Raw genomic sequence first — 17248 nt, 5'->3', positions numbered from 1 at the left:
AAACCTGGAAGCACAATGCACAGCCTGTTGGCAGCTCAGTGGGTTGGAGGGTGTCCCTTCCAAGTTCTGCTTCTTCTGGGCAGCTAGTCTGGTCTCAGGGTCTTCTTAGCAGCTCAGCCTCCGGCTCTGAGAAGGACTTTATTGCATACTCTGACAGGGAGGGGCCTAGTGAATCTAGTTAGTTTCAGGGACTTCCTGAATACATTTTGAGTTATTTACCTTTCTGCTTAAGGAGTTTCCCTGTAGGATGGAATGTTTCAGTATCAGTGTGTGTGCATGCGTGTGCACGCACGCGCATGCGCACTCTAGAGAGAGGATTCCAATTATTGCTAAGCATCTTCAGAAGACAGTGCTCATACACTGGGTCATGAAAGCATAAGTGGGACTATTTGGTGGAAGGAATTGGGACAAGTGAGAAGGAGGAAGAAGGCCTAGAGGAGAGCAGCAGAGGGAGATATGAGCAAGATACGATATATACATACATATATATATTTAAGGCCAACATCAAGAAAAAGTCCTACATAATTTATATAATCATGAAGATTTAATAACATAACTTTTATAAAATTTTGTACGCCCCAAAGTTGCCGTACAGAGGTAAGGAAGAGTTGCGCCTAGGCACAAGCTGTGGGGAAACACCTTCCTTTCCCAGCTGTCATCCAACACTGGGTGGTGCTGTCTGCCGAGGTCTTAGGGGACCTTCATCTCTTCCAGAAGCTCTCATCCAGTAGGGAGATTCACACAAGAAACTGGCCAACCTAGCACATTACAGAGTATGGATTGAAAGCAATAAATGCTTTAAGAAAAAAAAAAAAAAAAAGGAAAGTGATGTCTGAATGTCTGAGGCAAGGGGAAGAGAGACAATGGACTTCTAGGGGAAGAGATGGCCAGGCCGGAAAGAAAGTTGAGGGCCCAGTAGGGCTGCAGTTGGAATGGTTAAGAGTAGTTGAAAGGGCCCTATCATGGAGGGTCTTTCTGTAGAGTCTCCCGTTCCTGCTCTGACTTATTTTGTCGTAGAAGCTACTTCATGCATCTTTGCTTACAGGCGGAGGCTAACATTCGTGCTTATCACTGACATCCTGCAGAGCAGTCACACAGAAACCGGAAACCCAAAAGATCAGCAGCAGCAGATGAGGCGTGAGTCCTAAGCTGGCTTCCCCAGCGCCTCGCGCAGAGCTTAGCATCTATCTGAGGGCACACCATCAAAGCTCGGCACGCAAATGAATGGCAAGATGACCTACCAGGCAATGAGCAAACCTAGGGCGTTGAAAGGGGTGACCCCCCACGGCGGTAGTATCCAGTCCCCTTTCACGGGGTGCGTCAGGGCTCTGACTTGAGGGGGCTCCCTTTAGATGCCCAAGTTGCCAGCCTCCAAGGGATGCCCATGCCCTTGGTGCGGGAGCTCACAGCTCCCCCATCCCACCCCCGCTCACAGGGCCCACCTCGCACCGGTGTGTGCACACTCTCGGGTAGCATAAAGCGCCGTCTGTCCCCACGCACTCCACACGCACACAGTGCGGACACGCACACTCCCCTTACACACTGTGTCTCACTGTCACCCAGATTCTCAAGTCCCTGCACTCCCTCCCACCCTACCCCCAACCCCAGACACAGGCGCTCGCCCACAAGCTCAAGTTCTCTCGCCTCACACCCACGCAGGCGCCCAGGCCGGGAGTGGGGGATGGGGTGGGGAGTGGGGTGGAGGGCAGTGCTCATGCGCACCTGTGGCAGATCGGAGAGGTCGCGGTGCAGGGCAGGTGGGTATGGGATCGCTGGTGTCATGTCTGGGAACTTTGGGTCGGTGGGACGGTGTGGATTCGCTTGTTTTGTCCCGCAAGCTTGACTAGGAAGAGGGGAAGGCGATGAGGGGCGCGGGGTGCTGGGGGACCCGCAGGATCCCCTGCCGCTGTGTGCTCCTCTGCACCCGGAATGGGACGAATGCTCGGACTTGGGACCCATGCTGCTGCACAGTCTGGGTGCTCACTTTCTGTCGGGGACACTGGCCGCTGGAAGCTGCACTTGGGAAACTGAGGCCATTCTGGGCTGCAGTGTGAGACACACACACACACCACAACTCCAACCCCCACTCCCGCCCCCAGAGGAAGGAAGAAGAAACAACAGTGGTTGAATGTTCTATCTCTGCCCTCTCCGGGTGTTTGACCGGCTTCAGTTTGTCTAAGAAATAAGAAGCCAGGCGTTCAACACGTATGAATTCTCTTCTGTGAGGACTATGGACAGGCTGTTTGACAAACACAGCTAGGAAAGATACCCAACCAGAAACTCAACCCACAGAAATTCAGATCACCAACTGTGGTGGACTTTTGAAGTAAAACAATGAGGTTTGGGTTTCATTCAGAGCTCCCTGTGTTCTGGGCACAGGTGCATAGAAGAAATCAGGATCCCTAGCCTCCTCTTTTGTCAGTCTGTCCTTTCTGTCACGCGGGCTAAGTTTGGCCGAGCCTTGGAACCTTTAATATGTTGGAAAGCCACACTGATCAAGGGTTGGACTATTAAAAAAAAAAAAAAAAGTACATAATGACTGTACCTTCCTCACAGCATCATTATGAGAAATAAATACTGTGTGAAGTATTACCCTACTGCAGATGAAACTCTGAATCCTGATTCTGCCATCTCTAGCTGTGTGTCCTAGGTTAAGTCTGAATTTCCATAGGCTAGGGCTTCTGCTACATAAACAGCCATAATAATAGCACCTTTTCTGGGAAGGCTACTGGGAATTGAATGAGTCATGTGGGCAAGGCTATGTTCCCCTACACACACCTCCCCCGCCCCAACAGAAAGCTCTTGGAGATGGTCGTTGTGGGGACTATTGCACACTCAAATGGAGCCTATTTCCTCCTTCATGAAGTGGGTGAGCAGGCAGCAGAGTTAGCTGGTTTCTCCGGGTCCCAGGAAAGCTTTGCAGTTTAGGATACAGTCCCAGGTGGAGAAGGCAGGAGAGGGGCTTTGGGCTGGGTGGGGTGTGGGATGTGGTGAAGTATCCCTGGCACCTCAGATCTATGAGGCTGCTGCCAGAAATGAAGGACTAAAGGAGACAGCCAGGGTTGTCTCCAGGGTGAGTGCAAAAGCTTCAGAGCCTATAGGTGAGGGCTCTGGGAGAAGCCCTGGACTGCAGGGTTCCTCACAGCCACACCTGAGCTTCTGAGACCTCCTGTCTGAAGGATTTTACAGCCTCAGGTCCTGACGATGATGATGATGATGATGATGATGATGATGATAACCAAACTTTAGGCATGGTGGTAGGCCTTAATTCCTCACAAACAGTCAAGAATGGTGACATTTTTTGTATTTCACAGGTGTAGAAATTGAATTTTTTCTTTTCACTGTCTCTGACTTTTCAGTTCTCTCAGTTAAAAAAGAGAAACTCGGCCGGGCGGTGGGCGGTGCACACCTGTAATTCCAGCACTCTGGAGGCAGAGGCAGGTGGATCTCTGTGAGTTCGAGGCCAGCCTGGTCTACAGAGCTAGTCCAGGACAGGCTCCAAAGCTACAGAGAAACTTGGTCTGAAAAAACCAAAGAGAGAGAGAGAGAGAGAGAGAGAGAGAGAGAGAGAGAGAGAGAGAAACTCATTTAATCCCAGCACTTAGGAGGCAGAAGCATGCAGATCTCTGTGTCCAGCCTGGTCTACAAAGCAAGTTCCAGGATAGCCAAGGCTACACAGAGAAACCCTGTCTTGGGGGGGGGGCGGAGCAAAGTTAATAAATAAATAAATAAATAGAAATTCTTCAAGGCTCTTGTGTCCTGTCCCTAGGTTCTTTGATCTTTAATAGCCTGAAACTTACACCTCATGCCTCTGTTTTTTCTTTAATACCAACTCCTGGAGCTCCATGGACTTTCTTTCATAGTCCCATGACCTTCTGCAACCTACCAGCTCTAAGTTGATTTGTTGATCCATTTAAGGTATTACAAACTCCCAGCTGGTCGGCCTTGTGCTGCTACTGAATTCTCTGGCCCGGAGCCTGGTGTATAGTAGGCACTCAATCCACACTTACTTTTGGGGTTGGAAAATGATGCTGGGATTAAGCATGGCCCCCCTTTGCCCACCAGGCAAATGCTTCATCACTAAACTACATCCCTAGGCCAATACACTCTTTCCATTATCAGAGAATTGAGTGAGGTCTATGGGGCTAAGTCAGTCTCTTCAGGTTCCAGAATGGCAGGAGGCAGGAATAAGCTTTTTCTCAGTACTCTCTTTCTCTCTGCTTTCTCTTATAAAAAATCTCTAGTGCTTTGGTGGGGGGTTTTCTTTGTTTGTTGAGACAGGGTCTCACTATGTAGACCAGGCTGACCTGGAATTCACAGAGAACTACCTGCCTTAAAGACATGCACCACCATGCCCAGCAAACACAGGTAACTTTGGGTGTTTGTTTTGGTTTTTTTTCCCCCCCCCCCCAAGACAGGGTTTCTCTGTGTAGCTTTGGAACCTGTCCTGGATCTCACTTGGTAGCCCAGGCTGGCCTCGAACTCACAGAGATCCGCCTGGCTCTGCATCCCGAGTGCTGGGATTAAAGGCGTGCGTCACCACCGCCCGAACTTTGGGTGTTTTTGTACAAGCTTTCTAAGTGGTTTTTGTAGATGACCAAGGTTGAAAACAAGAAAAGCTGAATCGTTTTAAAAGTACAAGCATTCACTCTCATCTGAGTAAAGTGAAAAATAAACATGAGAGGGTTAGGGACATGGCCCAGCTGTAGATTCCTTATCTGGCATATGCGGTGCTCTGGATTCATCCCCCAGAAGGAAAAGAAAACATGAAAGATGGCATGGCGGGGAGGAGAGAAAGAAACATGTTTTGATCCCCATAATTAAGCAGCTATATCAGCCCAAGGCTTGCAGCAAATTTCGGCTGAGCGAAGTAGGGGATTGGTATTCTGGGAAAAACTCAACTCTTCCCTGCCTTCCCCCGCTCTTCTTATGCAAACGCATCATTGCTGAAAAGCGTAGAGAAGCTGGGAAGGGCCAGAGGGACTGGAGTCGGAGGGAGGGAGGTGGGGCATTTGCTTCAATTATCCGGATAATTGTCCCCCACCTCAGGCCATTGTTCCTGGAATGAAACAATATTCTATTGGATACTGTCTTGGCCTTTTCATCGGGCTCCCCGTGGTGCCTCGCACACGCTGGGCACAGAGTAGGCACTCAATAAATTTTATTCCGATGACAGACAAGAGCTTTGAGGGTGGGAGAGGGGTGATGGTTAGGATTTGGAGATGAAGGATAGTCGCTAAGGTGAAGTGCAAAACCAAGGCATGGGGGGGAGTGGATTGGCTGCCATCAAAATTCTGCTCCTAGAGCTAGAAGGCCATGTAGATAGGCAGGCAGCTTTTCCTGAAATTCTGAGCCAAACCCCTGACTCCTTTCTCAGAAGATGCCCCCTCCCTTTCTCAGAAGGCTCCATTGAACTCCTGCAACTGTGGTGAGCACAAAGGGGAATTCAGGTTTCTCAAAGGCCCATCTACTCTGAATAAACACCAGGCCGAAGCAAAAGCACTTTTGGTACTGCTTCAGCCTAGGGTCTGCAACCTGTTACCTCTCTGGATTGGGCCACATCCTGATTTACATTAAAAGCAACATCACTAGGGCCTTTCAGTGGCCGATCACTCAGCCAGTGCAGGAATGTGGGGACTAGCTCCCAACTGCCCCTTTTCCCCCCTAACCCACTGCTTTCAAGGTGGGGAGGGGGTTGAGAGAAAGTACTTGCTAATTGCGCCCTTGCCTTTAATGAGGTTCTTTTACTTCCTAGCTCGTTTGCAGGTTACAGCCTTATCTGGGGACCCACAGTTTTCCACTCTGGCTACACATCCTGCGAACAATCGCCTCTCCAGAGCTTGAATGGAAAGCGAGCGCCCCATTTCTTGCTGAATGGCCGCCTCAGTTCATCTGAGGCGGACGGCTTTTGATGGCCACAATACAAGTTACGCCCAAAGAGTGTCTCTTTGGTCAGATCGACAACGCTTGGTTTCACGTTTGCAAGTTGAAAACCCAGCTGAAACTCCCACGCCTGACGCCAAGGACATTTCCCTCCACCCTGCTCAGAGCACAACCAGGGAAAGGGGCTGGGCAGGCGGAAGGGGGGGGTAAGGAGGGGGAGGGTGCTGGCTGGGAGGAGGGGTGGAGGAGAATGGGGTCCTGATTCACAGCAGCCATCTAGAAGTAGGTGAGGGGGGTTCTGTTTCTTTGGCATTTCTTTCTTGCTTTTAATTTTTTTCTTAAATTTTTCTTTGTTGACAGTTTTACCCAAACAAAAAAATAAAGCGAGAGCATTTTCTTCTTGTCTTCACCTAGGTAGCTGCTTTTCCTCCAGCCCCTGAAAAAACGTGACTCCTTCATAAAATCAAAATTTATGATTATTCAAATGTTGGGGACTGTGAAAAGAGAGGAAGAAAGAGAGAAAATTAATATTGCAGCTGTTCTTCTGATTAATGAGAGATAATTGCTCATGAGAAGTCACCCCTGTGGCATTTTGTTGTCTCCTGGATCTTTGTTCTTTTCCACTATTATTGAGGACTTTCTTGAAGACTAGGCGGTTCTTTTCAATTTTGGGGTATTCAGAAAGGGTTGCCTGGTTACAGAGAATGGGGAAATCTCGGGCTATATCGGGTAAGATGTGCCACAGACAGCAATATCACAATGCCACTTGGAGAAAAGGATGGATACACGTTAACGATGCGCTTTCAATAAAACATTCATAGACTTGTTCACGCTTTGATAATGACCTCATTAAAGGGAGCTGGGGGCAAGTAAGTCCTGTCTCCTGTTTGTGTTCGGCTAACAAAACCCAGCTTTGAGATCATTCATCGCTTTGGAAACTAATATGAAATCAATGTAAGAGGAGCAAATAAATCCGAGGCAGCCCAGCCAACTCCCCGGCTGTCCGGGCTCTGCTTGCTGCCTCAGTTTGTAGCTGGAGAACTATAGAGGCATACGCTAAACCAGAGGGGGCGGGGGGGGGGGGGGAGACTGAGGATGGGAGGGGGGCCTTGGAGGATGAAGGGGAGGTGCAAAGTGGGGGTTTTGCCTGAAAAATAAAAAAGAACGGTTAAGTACATCAACAGGTCAGAACTCTGAGGCCTGTTGAAAAGGCCGTGCCACTTTGCCCATGAAAGAAAATTGGAAGAAAGAAAAGTGGAGAAGGGATGTGAGGTTCGGGTCAGGTTCCATCACAGGCAAGAGGGGAAAGTACTACAAAACCATTGGAAACCTAGAATCCAAGCGTTCAAGGCTCAAGGCTGAGCTGGAAGGAACCCAATCTCAGAGCCCAGTGGCAAGAAGGCACCATTGCTCTTTTTACAGCTGCTTTGGGTTTTGTTTTTTCTAAGCTGAGGGCAGGATGAGAGTGCTCTGTCTGGGAAAGGGGAAAAGCAATTTTGTTACCTTTGCGTTGGTAACACTGCTTGCATCCAAGGAAGACAAAGCCAGCCAGCCTCCGCCAGCCTCAGCAAAAGAGAGGGAAGCAAAGGGCTTCCCCCTCCCCTTAGAAGAACTAATTTTCTCCTTGAATTATGAAAGTAACGGCCAAGGTAACAGCCTGTACTCTGTACCCGACTGCTTAATACCGAATAAATCCTTCCACGTGGCTCCCCGAGTCCTGGCAATTAGAGCTCATTATAGGCTCATAAGAGCCCTCATTTTGGGGCTTACTTAATGGACGATGAAATTTTATCAGACAGAATCACTGAGAAATAAAATTGTGCGCCGGGGCAAGCACTATGGGCATGTGCTGCCTGTCTGCCAGCCTGCTTGGGAGAAGGCTCCGTCCATCTGTATGGCATCCACCTTTGCTCTGAGCAGTTGGTGGTGCTACTCCAGGGGCAATGGTTGCAACTCTGCCCAGGATATGGAGGGTGGGCTTGTTGGAGCACGGGGCATAGGTGAAGCTGACCTAGAAAAAAAAGGGGGGGAGGGGGAGGGAAAAGACAGACACATGGAACTAGGGAAAAGGAAAGAGCAAAGGTTATAAGAGGGGATACAGCTCCAATAACACTTGCTCTTGGTGGGCCTATGCAAAGGCCTCTGGTGAACCAATTTCTCTGTCCAGCTCTCAGACTCAGCCTAGCCTGAAGCTTCTGCTCCCCTGCAGTCATCAGTACCACCCCCCCCTCCCTGGACCCCTCACCTCTCTCAAAATCCCTTGACAGTGGAAGCTGAATGCATCCACAGTCTGACATAAACCAAATAAGATGTAAGCCTCCTGCTTGACCGAGTCCCTAAACTGAATGGGTCTGCACACAAACACCACTTGCAGAACATGAACAGAGCAATTCTTGGACGCACACCAGAAGCCACTGAGAATGCTGTCATGCAAACACCAGTCCCCAAAGGACTATAGATAACTTACCTAGGTCAGAGGAGGAAAGAGAAAAGGGCTATGTTCTCAAAGTACCAACCTATTGACCCCATCAAACAATCCAGGCCTTAAAAAATACTCGGGGGGGGGGGGGGGGCTGAAGAGATAGTTCAATTAAGGGCGCTTGTTGCTCTTGCAGAGAACCTGGGTTTGGTTCCCAGTATCCGTAAGATGGCTCACACCCATCAGTAACTCAGGATCCAGGGGATCTGATGCCTTCTGGCTTCTGAGAGCACCAGGCACAAGTGTGGTGCACATACTTACATGCAGACGAAACACTCATACATAAAATAAATATCTTAAAAAAATAAATAATAATCTGCCATCAAGCCTCTCAATTATTGAGTTCCAAATGCTTTCTGTAGGGTTAGGAAGATTGCAGGGACTGCTGGGCAGGAAGGAGTGGGTTGGTTAGAGCTGTTCTTGACTGGATGGGCTGGATGAGAATGAGCACCCTTGGAGGCTGTATAGGCAAACCTTGCGATGCAAAAGTAGTTACAAGTGAGTGGCCCCATGCTCAGCCCGAGACTCCTTAATTGTTGTCACAAGATGTTGGATTAGCACATTTCTGGAATAGCTGTCTGTTTACACTCTGGAGACCCACCGTCCACTAACCACTTTCTAATTGAATTCTAATCACATTCAAATAGCTCAATAACCAGCCTCAGCTGCAATTCATAAAACTTTAATTGCCATCCATAAATCCTGGGCTCCCTAGAGCGGGGCATCCCTACAACCCAATTATACTCCTTCATCAAGCCAGAGAGAGGTGGTCACAGAGATGGGTAGGGGGAGAGAAAGAGAAAGCCAGAGGGCATAGAGAGAACCACGCCTCCAGCTAGGGTCCCCTGTCCTTGGGCACTTCTCAGGTTGAGGAAATCCAGTCTTCAAGTTCCCTGTCGCTGTTGTGAACTTAACCTTGAAGTTAGCCATTTTAGTCAAAGGGCAGGGAAGAAACCGCTGTCATCTTTGCTGCCTTGGCCACCGGCTCTCAAAAGGCTCACAAGTCTTCCTGAGCCACGGAAGGGAGTCCTGGTACCAAGCAAGTCCTCCCAGGTACCGGCAGGATTCCTCCATTAGCTCTACGCCCTTCTTTAGCTTTAGGATTTGGGGATGCAGGATGCAAAGAGCATCGGTATTGAGGGTGCGGGGTGGGGGGATATATTCGAATTACACCAAAGGTCTCCTCCAGTTCCTACCTCAGTCTCTAGAAAGGCTGTTTTTGGTCCTCTCCAAATATTTCGCAGTGGCGTTGGTAGGTTGAGCTTGTAAAACTATGTAACTGCTTGGAATAAGAAAAGGACGACTCCTCAGCCCCCTCTGCGGAAAGCTGAACTGCTGATTAGAAGGGTGCTCAAGGAAGGGTCGTTGGTCTGAGTGGCCTCAAGAGAACCCCAAATACAAAGGCATTTGGGACCTGATGTAGCACCGGCCTGGTTTCTTAGCCGGGAAGTTACCCATGTCGTCCAGTTACTGGATTTGTCCAGTGCAAATGACCTTGACCAAGTCTAAAAGCTGGAGAGCAAGGGCAGGTATGAGTGTGGTGAGGATTAGACCAGGTCGACCTCCCCTCCACCATCACACACCCTGCTCCAAGGCAGAAGTCTCAGGCTCTACTGTGCAGCCAGGGTTGACACGGAGGAGTTTGGAAGCATTGGGTACCTCAGTTTAAACGGCCTGGAAGTCCCCACCTGGTGCGCTCTGCGTCGCGTGGCGGCGAAGAGTTGGACAGAGGATCCAGCAAGGGAGAGTGTAGGACAGAGGGTGTACCGCTAAGATTTTCTGCAGAAAAGGTGGAGAAGCGGGGGAGAGGAGGTCGAGTCCCCCAGCAAAATGAACAAACCATACACTTTGCGAAGTCCCCCCTCCCCCGCGTTCTTCCCTGCCCGCCCGCCCCCCCCCCCCCCCAACGCTTCTGTTGTGACTCGGGCAGCCTATCCCGAGGGTGGGGAGCTGCGGAGCAGCCTGAGCTGAGCGGTACTCCGCAGCATCACGTGCCGGGGTGGGGGCTATAAAATCCTGGAGCCGGGGCGCCGGGCGGGGGACGTGAGGACCAACCTTCTCCAAGGACCCCTTTGTTCGAGTCCCAGACGCCCCAGACGCCGACACCTCCGTGTCCCCAAAGGCTTGACCGCCCGCCACTGTCCAGCTCTCTAGGCTGTGCTCAGATCTCAAAAGGCAAGGAGACGCCGCGGCCGGCAGGACGAGCCATCCATTTCCCCCGTCGACATGTCGCGCTCCTTCTATGTGGACTCGCTCATCATCAAGGACTCCTCGCGACCCGCACCCTCGCTGCCGGAATCGCACCCAGGGCCGGATTTCTTCATCCCGCTAGGCATGCCGTCCCCGTTGGTGATGTCGGTGTCCGGGCCGGGCTGCCCGTCCCGCAAAAGCGGCTCTTTCTGCGTGTGCCCGCTTTGCGTCACCTCCCACCTGCACTCCTCTCGCCCGCCCGCAGGAGCCGGCGGCGGTGCTACGGGGACCTCGGGGGCAGCGGTGGCGGGCGGCGGGGCGACGGGGGGCACCGGCGCCCTACCTCTGCTCAAGAGCCAGTTCTCTTCCGGTCCCGGAGACCCACAGTTTTGCCCACGGATGAGCCACGCACACCATCACCACCACCCGCCCCAGCATCACCATCACCACCATCAGCCCCAGCAGCCAGGCTCAGCGGCGGCGGCGGCGGCGGCGGCGGCGGCGGCGGCAGCGGCGGCCGCAGCGGCCCTGGGACACCCTCAGCACCACGCACCTGTCTGCGCCGCCGCCACCACCTATAACGTGTCGGACCCTCGGAGATTCCACTGCCTCACCATGGGTAGGGCGGGGTCCCTGGGTACCCGCGCGCGTCCCGGGAACAAACTTTGCGCCGCCAAGGGGAGGAGGTGCGAGCCCCGGGGGTGCGGGGTGTGGCGGGAGGTGGGAACTGTTGAGATCGTCCTCAGAAATTCCACGGAGGTGGGGGTTCACTTGTCAACCTCTCGGGTGAGGCCTTAGTTAGGCACTTCGCTCTACAGGTGCGCAAGTGTCGCGTGTTATCCGGGCTTGGGGACCTGGAACGTGACTTCAGAGAAACCGGAGGTTGACTGAGCGAGGTTTGGGGTGGGTGTGTTTGAATCTGGGTATGGCATTTTAGCATCCTTTTCTAGGCTGACGGAAGGCAGCAAAGGAGGGCAAGCCCCAGCGCTCCTTAGTTCTTTAACTTAGAATCCAGCGCATACATACTGAAGGCCTTAACTCTCCCGGTCCTCTCTCACCCTCCCAGACAGGCCACAGAATGCGAAACTGGGGCGAGCATGAGTCTGTTGGGTTAGACTGGGTTCTGGAAACCCGTCCTTTCCAACGGGTTTGGCAAGTAGGGTAGGGGATACTTCCCTGCACCTCACCTCTGCTCTCTTTTGGGTCCGTAGGAGGCTCCGACGCCAGCCAGGTACCCAATGGCAAAAGGATGAGGACAGCATTTACCAGCACGCAGCTCCTGGAGCTGGAGCGAGAGTTCTCTTCCAATATGTACCTGTCCCGACTCCGGAGAATCGAGATCGCGACGTACCTGAACCTGTCCGAGAAGCAGGTGAAAATCTGGTTTCAGAACCGTCGCGTGAAGCACAAGAAAGAGGGGAAAGGCGCTTCGCGAAACAATCACGCCAGCTGCAAGCGCGTGGGTAGCCAGGCGCACTATGCGCGCTCAGAGGACGAGGACTCCTTGTCCCCAGCCTCGGCTAACGAAGACAAGGAGATTTCTCCCTTGTAAAGGAGGATGCTCCTTCTCCGGCTACCTACTCCCGGCAGCCCCAGCTGAATCAGCACAGGGACCAAAGTTCTAGTTCATTGCCTTCACCCTTCCTGAAAAAGGAACTCCAGAGAGTTCAAAGCTAGGCCTGACTCTGAAGCCACTTCTTGACTCTTTTATTTGGGGCTCTACTCAGAGTTATGGATTTTTTTAAATGTAAATAATCTAGAATTAGAGTCAGTCTCCTCTAACAGGAAAAAACAGGGTTGGTTTAAGTTTAACACTGTAGAGGGGGAGTGGGATGAAACCGCGCATGCCATTTGCCACCCTTGTCTTTCTCCGAACTTGATCAGGCAGGGGCTTCTTCATTAGTTTTGTTGCTGTTTTAAAATGAAACCATTGAGGCTGCCATTAATATAGAATTAAACTCCGTAGGTCTTGTTTTTCTGAAAAATTTCACGGGGGAGAGTTTTAAATTCAAGTCTCTGGAAGTCCCTTTGTATGTGAATAGTTTTATATAAAATTATATTTATATTTATTTAAATAAATGAAACAAAATAAATACTTTAATTTTGTGGTACTTGCCCTCATACCCTCCCCCACACCATATCAAGAGACAATCATGTGAAGGGTAAGGACTTGGAGGTAAGTCCTGGATGCAATCCTGTGGGTCTCCCAGCTGATGGAACTTGGAATTTAAGGGATTGTGTGTAACAGAAACTTCTTATCAAAAAGACACCTCAGTCCTCATTTGACTGCTACCAGGTAGTGCTCCTTCCATCAAAATGGGTGACCTCACAGCTGCCAGAACAGGGAACAGTTAAGGGACAATGACAATGTCAAGGGAACTTTGGCAACTGGTACTCAGCCGACCCTCACACTAGGGAAAGCAGGGGTTGTCTAGCAGGCTGGGAAGGGAGGAGGTTCAAACTCACTGTATTTCCTACCTCCTAAAAACCAACCTCCTTTTTTCCTAAGAAATGGGCTTCTAGGCAAGCAGGGCCAATGGCCAGTGGGAGGAAAGATGTTTGCAAGGGCTGGGGTGGGCTTTTAAAGAGGGTAATTTCTTTTCCTGGAAATAAGCAGGACAAAGACACCTCTGGTCCTCTCTCCTCCCCGGACACCCCCCTCCCTCAGCCCCGCCTGCCTGCCTCTTGGCCTACTCCAACCCAAAACAAAGCTTCTTCTGCAGACTACTGCTCCATCCCCTTGCTATGTGCACACCTGCCAACTCCCCACTGTCCTGTGCTTGAGTCTGGCTCACACTCAGCTCCATTGCCAGTATGGATCTCAGACCCTATGGTAACCTTGCTGGGCCTTGTGGCCAGCTCTTGCCATGCAGTTGCCAGGAGCTTACCACTCCTGGAGTTGTGTGTGTGGAGCATGGTTCTGCAGCAGGTGAGAGGAGAGCCGGCTAGTGCTGCTATCCTAACCGAGGACAGCTACTGTGCATGTTCAAAGAATAACGCTTCCAGAATCTAGGATATGGCTACCCACATTAGGTTAAGAGCCTTTAAGCCAACTCTCAGACACTAGGCTCAAACATGGAAATAATCTACCAATGATCGTCAGGTCAAACACTGCAAGCCACGTGCCCTTGGGTGCTTGGAGTAGGTTTAAGACATTGGGAGCCAAGCATCCCACTTGAAACCTGCCAAATGCTCTTTATCCAAAGCACAACCTCTCAGAATCCTTAAACACAACCAGACAAGAGAAATGAAAATATTAAGCAGACACCTGGATTACTTGACTAAAGAGAGGGAGTGAGCAAGAACCACTGTGAAGGTGTTGCATCCAACCTGGAAAACCCTAGGCAGCTAGGAGCTCCAGAACACAAGGAAGATGACCTTTCACCCCTGTGCCCTGGCTCAACCCAGAGAGGAAAGGGGGAACAAAGGCCTTTCCCGGCTACTCTGCCATCCAGTGACCAACACATGCTCTAGGCCAAGGGTCTGATAGGGATTGTATCCCCAGGCAAGGCTTGTAAACCCTGGCAAAAGGGACCCAACAACTTATTCTTGGGGTGTCAGTAGCCCAGGTAATGGAGACACTGGTGCCACTAGATCGGTCTTCTCCGGAGTTCTTATTCTGAACCGGTTTGGTTTGAACTATGCATCAGAGCTCTGTTTCTTGCTATTTCCTTTCCCAAATAGAAACAAGATTTAGGGAAGGACAGTCTTCCATTTCTAGCCTCCTCTACCCCTCCCCACCCCCACTGCTGACCACTATTTCTATCCAATTCTATCTGATTAGGCCCGTTTGCTTGGGCCACAGTGACTAGTTAGACGATTGCCAGAAAGGTGGTCGGAACTAAATGAAGGTGGTCATATGTGGTAAAAGGAGTTGTGTACCCACATAGACGCAGTAATGCAGATGTCAAGCATGCATGCCTCTGTGTGTGTGTGTGTGTGTGTGTGTGTGTGTGTGTGTGTGTGTGTGTGTGTGTGCGAGAGAGAGAGAGAGAGAGAGAGAGAGAGAGAGAGAGAAACAGAGAGACCACACACACACACACACACACACACACACACACACACACACAGATAGAGACACACAGAGGAGAGAGACAGAGAGAGAAAGAGAGCTAAGTGGAAGTGGTGGTGTAAATGGAAAGCTAAGAACAAGTGGAAGAATACTAGGGTTTTTAATTTTCCTTTTCTTTCTTTCTTTCTTTCTTTCTTTCTTTCTTTCTTTCTTTCTTTCTTTCTTAATACAGCATCTGTAGTCCATGCTGACTAGAAACTGTCTTGGCAGCTAAGGACACCCTCTTCCTTCATCTTTCAGTGCTGACATCACCTGGTTTATGTGGTGCTGGGGCTCGAACCCAGCCAGGATTTGTACAAGCTCACACCAGTCTAACTAAGCTCTAGATCCATCTCTTTAAGAAAAAAAAAAATCCTTCCTTTTTTTGCAGGCCCCCTTCCTTGAGAGATGTCCTTGAGGAAGGTGGGAAGGTGCTCAGGGAAAGCTAAGGCTTGGGAAGCTGATGAACACTGAGGTGGGAGAGAGGAGAATTCTGGGAAGGGAGCTTGAGCCCAGCCTTCAGGACGAGGAAGAGAATGACACTTCCAATTGAACCCATTTGCTAGAGGAAATTGGGTTTAAAGGAGCAATCACTTCTTTAAAAGGAGCTCCTCCCACCTTCCCCAAACAGAAAGCGGTCCCAGAGGATGAATGCAGCTCCCTGCTTCAGAGCAATTGTTCCTATTTTCATTATTCACCGAGAATCTTTGAATGTACCTGTGAAGGTGACAGACCTTTTAAAAGGGAACATTTTTTCCATGCAATTAATGGGTGCATTTACTAGGCTTCTATTAACATAATTTAATATAAATCTATTTTATAAATCTTTAGGCTCACATTACTGAAATTGAGCTCTTTTTAGAAAAAATAAAAAAAAGTGCCCACAGATGCCTCTTTCTTAAATTAGATAGAATGAAATCCAAAAACTTGCTATTCTAAGCCAGCTAGAAATAAGACGGGCAGGGGAGTCTTTTGTATTGTCTTTGTTAAAGGGGGAGGAGTGGAGAAAGCCGGAGCTCACATCTGGGAAGATGAGAGACTCCGGCCCGGTCAGAGCTCAGAGGCAGATTCTTTTTTTTTGGGGGGGGGGTTCGAGACAGGGTTTCTCTGTGTAGCTTTGGAGCCTGTCCTGGAACTCGCTTTGTAGACCAGGCTGGCCTGGAACTCACAGAGATCCGCCTGCCTCTACCTCCTGAGTGCTGGGATTGAAGGCGTGCGCCACCAACGGCCGGCCCAGAGGCAGATTCTTGAAGGAGCTAAGTCAAACTGAGTTTGAGCCAGGCCTGAAGAGAGTGGGAACTGAAAGATGTGTCTTAGGAGCAGAGCTGAATCAGAGCTCAGATGAAAACCAAACAGCAAAGAAGAAACAGCAACAATCCGACTTTGGAAGGAACCTGAAAGTAAGTTTCTCCTATTTGGAGAACCGAGACCCAAAGCACGTGAGACCTCAAGCTCCCAAAAGCCTCTAGGGTAGATTCAGAACCTTGGCTCCTTAGGTTCAAGTGCATTCTCCAAAATTCTGGGGGTCCCATTGTCTCTAAAAACAGGGCTTGTGCTTCTTTGGTCTGTTGATTCCAGGAAGCCCCTTTCCACAGTGTTTTATTATCCTTGCACCTGAGCTCTGTTTTCTCCAACCCAATTGTATTTTGGCGAGCTTTCCCAACCCCAAACACCGGAAGGCCCCAGGGGCTCCCCTCAGAGAATCTGCACAGATCGGAAGTGTGTGCTCTGCGCCTACGAAAGTAACTAGTTCCAGATTAATGAAGCACTGACAATTTCAATCTGCTTAAAGGCGGGGGTTGGCACTGCCCAGGCCCAGCGTGGGGAGCTCGCCAGGCTGGGCTTTATATTGTCCCCATTTCTGAAGAGCAGACAAAGATGGATAGAGAGACATTGAAAAGGAGGGAGAGTATTTAAAACAGCCCCATAAAGCAAGCTGTCACTTTAAGACAAGAACCATAGCGCTTTGATGACTTTGTATTAGCGGCACCATTTCAAATAAGGAACTCCAGTCTCCAGAAAGAGGGAGAAAAAGAGAGGGGGAGAGAGGGAGAGGAGAGGGAGGGGGGGGAAGGAGGAGAGAAGGAGAGGCAGGGGAGGAGGAGGAGGGAGAGAAAGAGACAGAGAGACAGACGGACACACACACACACACACACACACACACACACACACACACACAGAGAGAGAGAGAGAGACAGGGAGAGAGACAGAGAGAGAGACACAGAGAGAGAGAGACAGAGAGAGCGACAGAGAGACAGAGACAGACAGAGACAGACAGAGAGAGGACTAACTCGTGAGCACTGTAGCGAGACTAATTCTTGGGCAGCTACTTGATTTCTGAAGTTCTGGGAGAAACAATCCACAGCAGGTGCAGGCAGAGGGGTGGGGGGAAGACAGGTGGGAGTTGCCGGGATGGGAAAGAGCTCCGGGCAGGGCCGAGTGCAGCCGGCAGCTCGCAGAGCCGGGCCAGCTTGGCCTCAGTTTGCTGGGAAGTGCGAGGGAGCACGCACCGGCCCGCCCCGCACCACCGTTGGGGATTATAATGGAAATTTTTGACGGCTTCAAAGAAAAAGAATAGGAAGGAGGAGGGGGGGAGGGCTGTCTTAGGAGACCACCTTCACAAAGCCTAATTTAAATTGTTTGGG

The 17248-nt window shown here is 50.5% G+C and overlaps 1 protein-coding gene across 1 annotated transcript; it reads left to right on the top strand.

The window, feature by feature from the left end:
* Positions 1-10588: 10588 nt before the first annotated feature.
* Positions 10589-12104, top strand: Gsx2 (GS homeobox 2). The gene is made up of 2 exons (XM_036201305.1): positions 10589-11171; positions 11764-12104. The coding sequence occupies exons 1-2, from the start codon at positions 10589-10591 to the stop codon at positions 12102-12104; spliced, it is 924 nt and encodes a 307-aa protein (XP_036057198.1).
* Positions 12105-17248: the final 5144 nt, after the last annotated feature.

This window comes from Onychomys torridus, chromosome 10 (genome assembly GCF_903995425.1).
Source record: "Onychomys torridus chromosome 10, mOncTor1.1, whole genome shotgun sequence".
Taxonomy (NCBI): domain Eukaryota; kingdom Metazoa; phylum Chordata; class Mammalia; order Rodentia; family Cricetidae; genus Onychomys; species Onychomys torridus.
The sequence above is the reverse complement of the archived record's forward strand: the minus strand, read 5'-3'. Positions and strand labels throughout refer to the sequence as shown.

Coding starts and splice junctions, on each gene's coding strand:
- Gsx2 (XM_036201305.1), top strand. CDS start 10,589: ATGTCGCGCTCCTTCTATGTGGACTCGCTCATCATCAAGGACTCCTCG. Junction 11,172..11,763: donor ATTCCACTGCCTCACCATGG/GTAGGGCGGGGT, acceptor TTGGGTCCGTAG/GAGGCTCCGACGCCAGCCAG.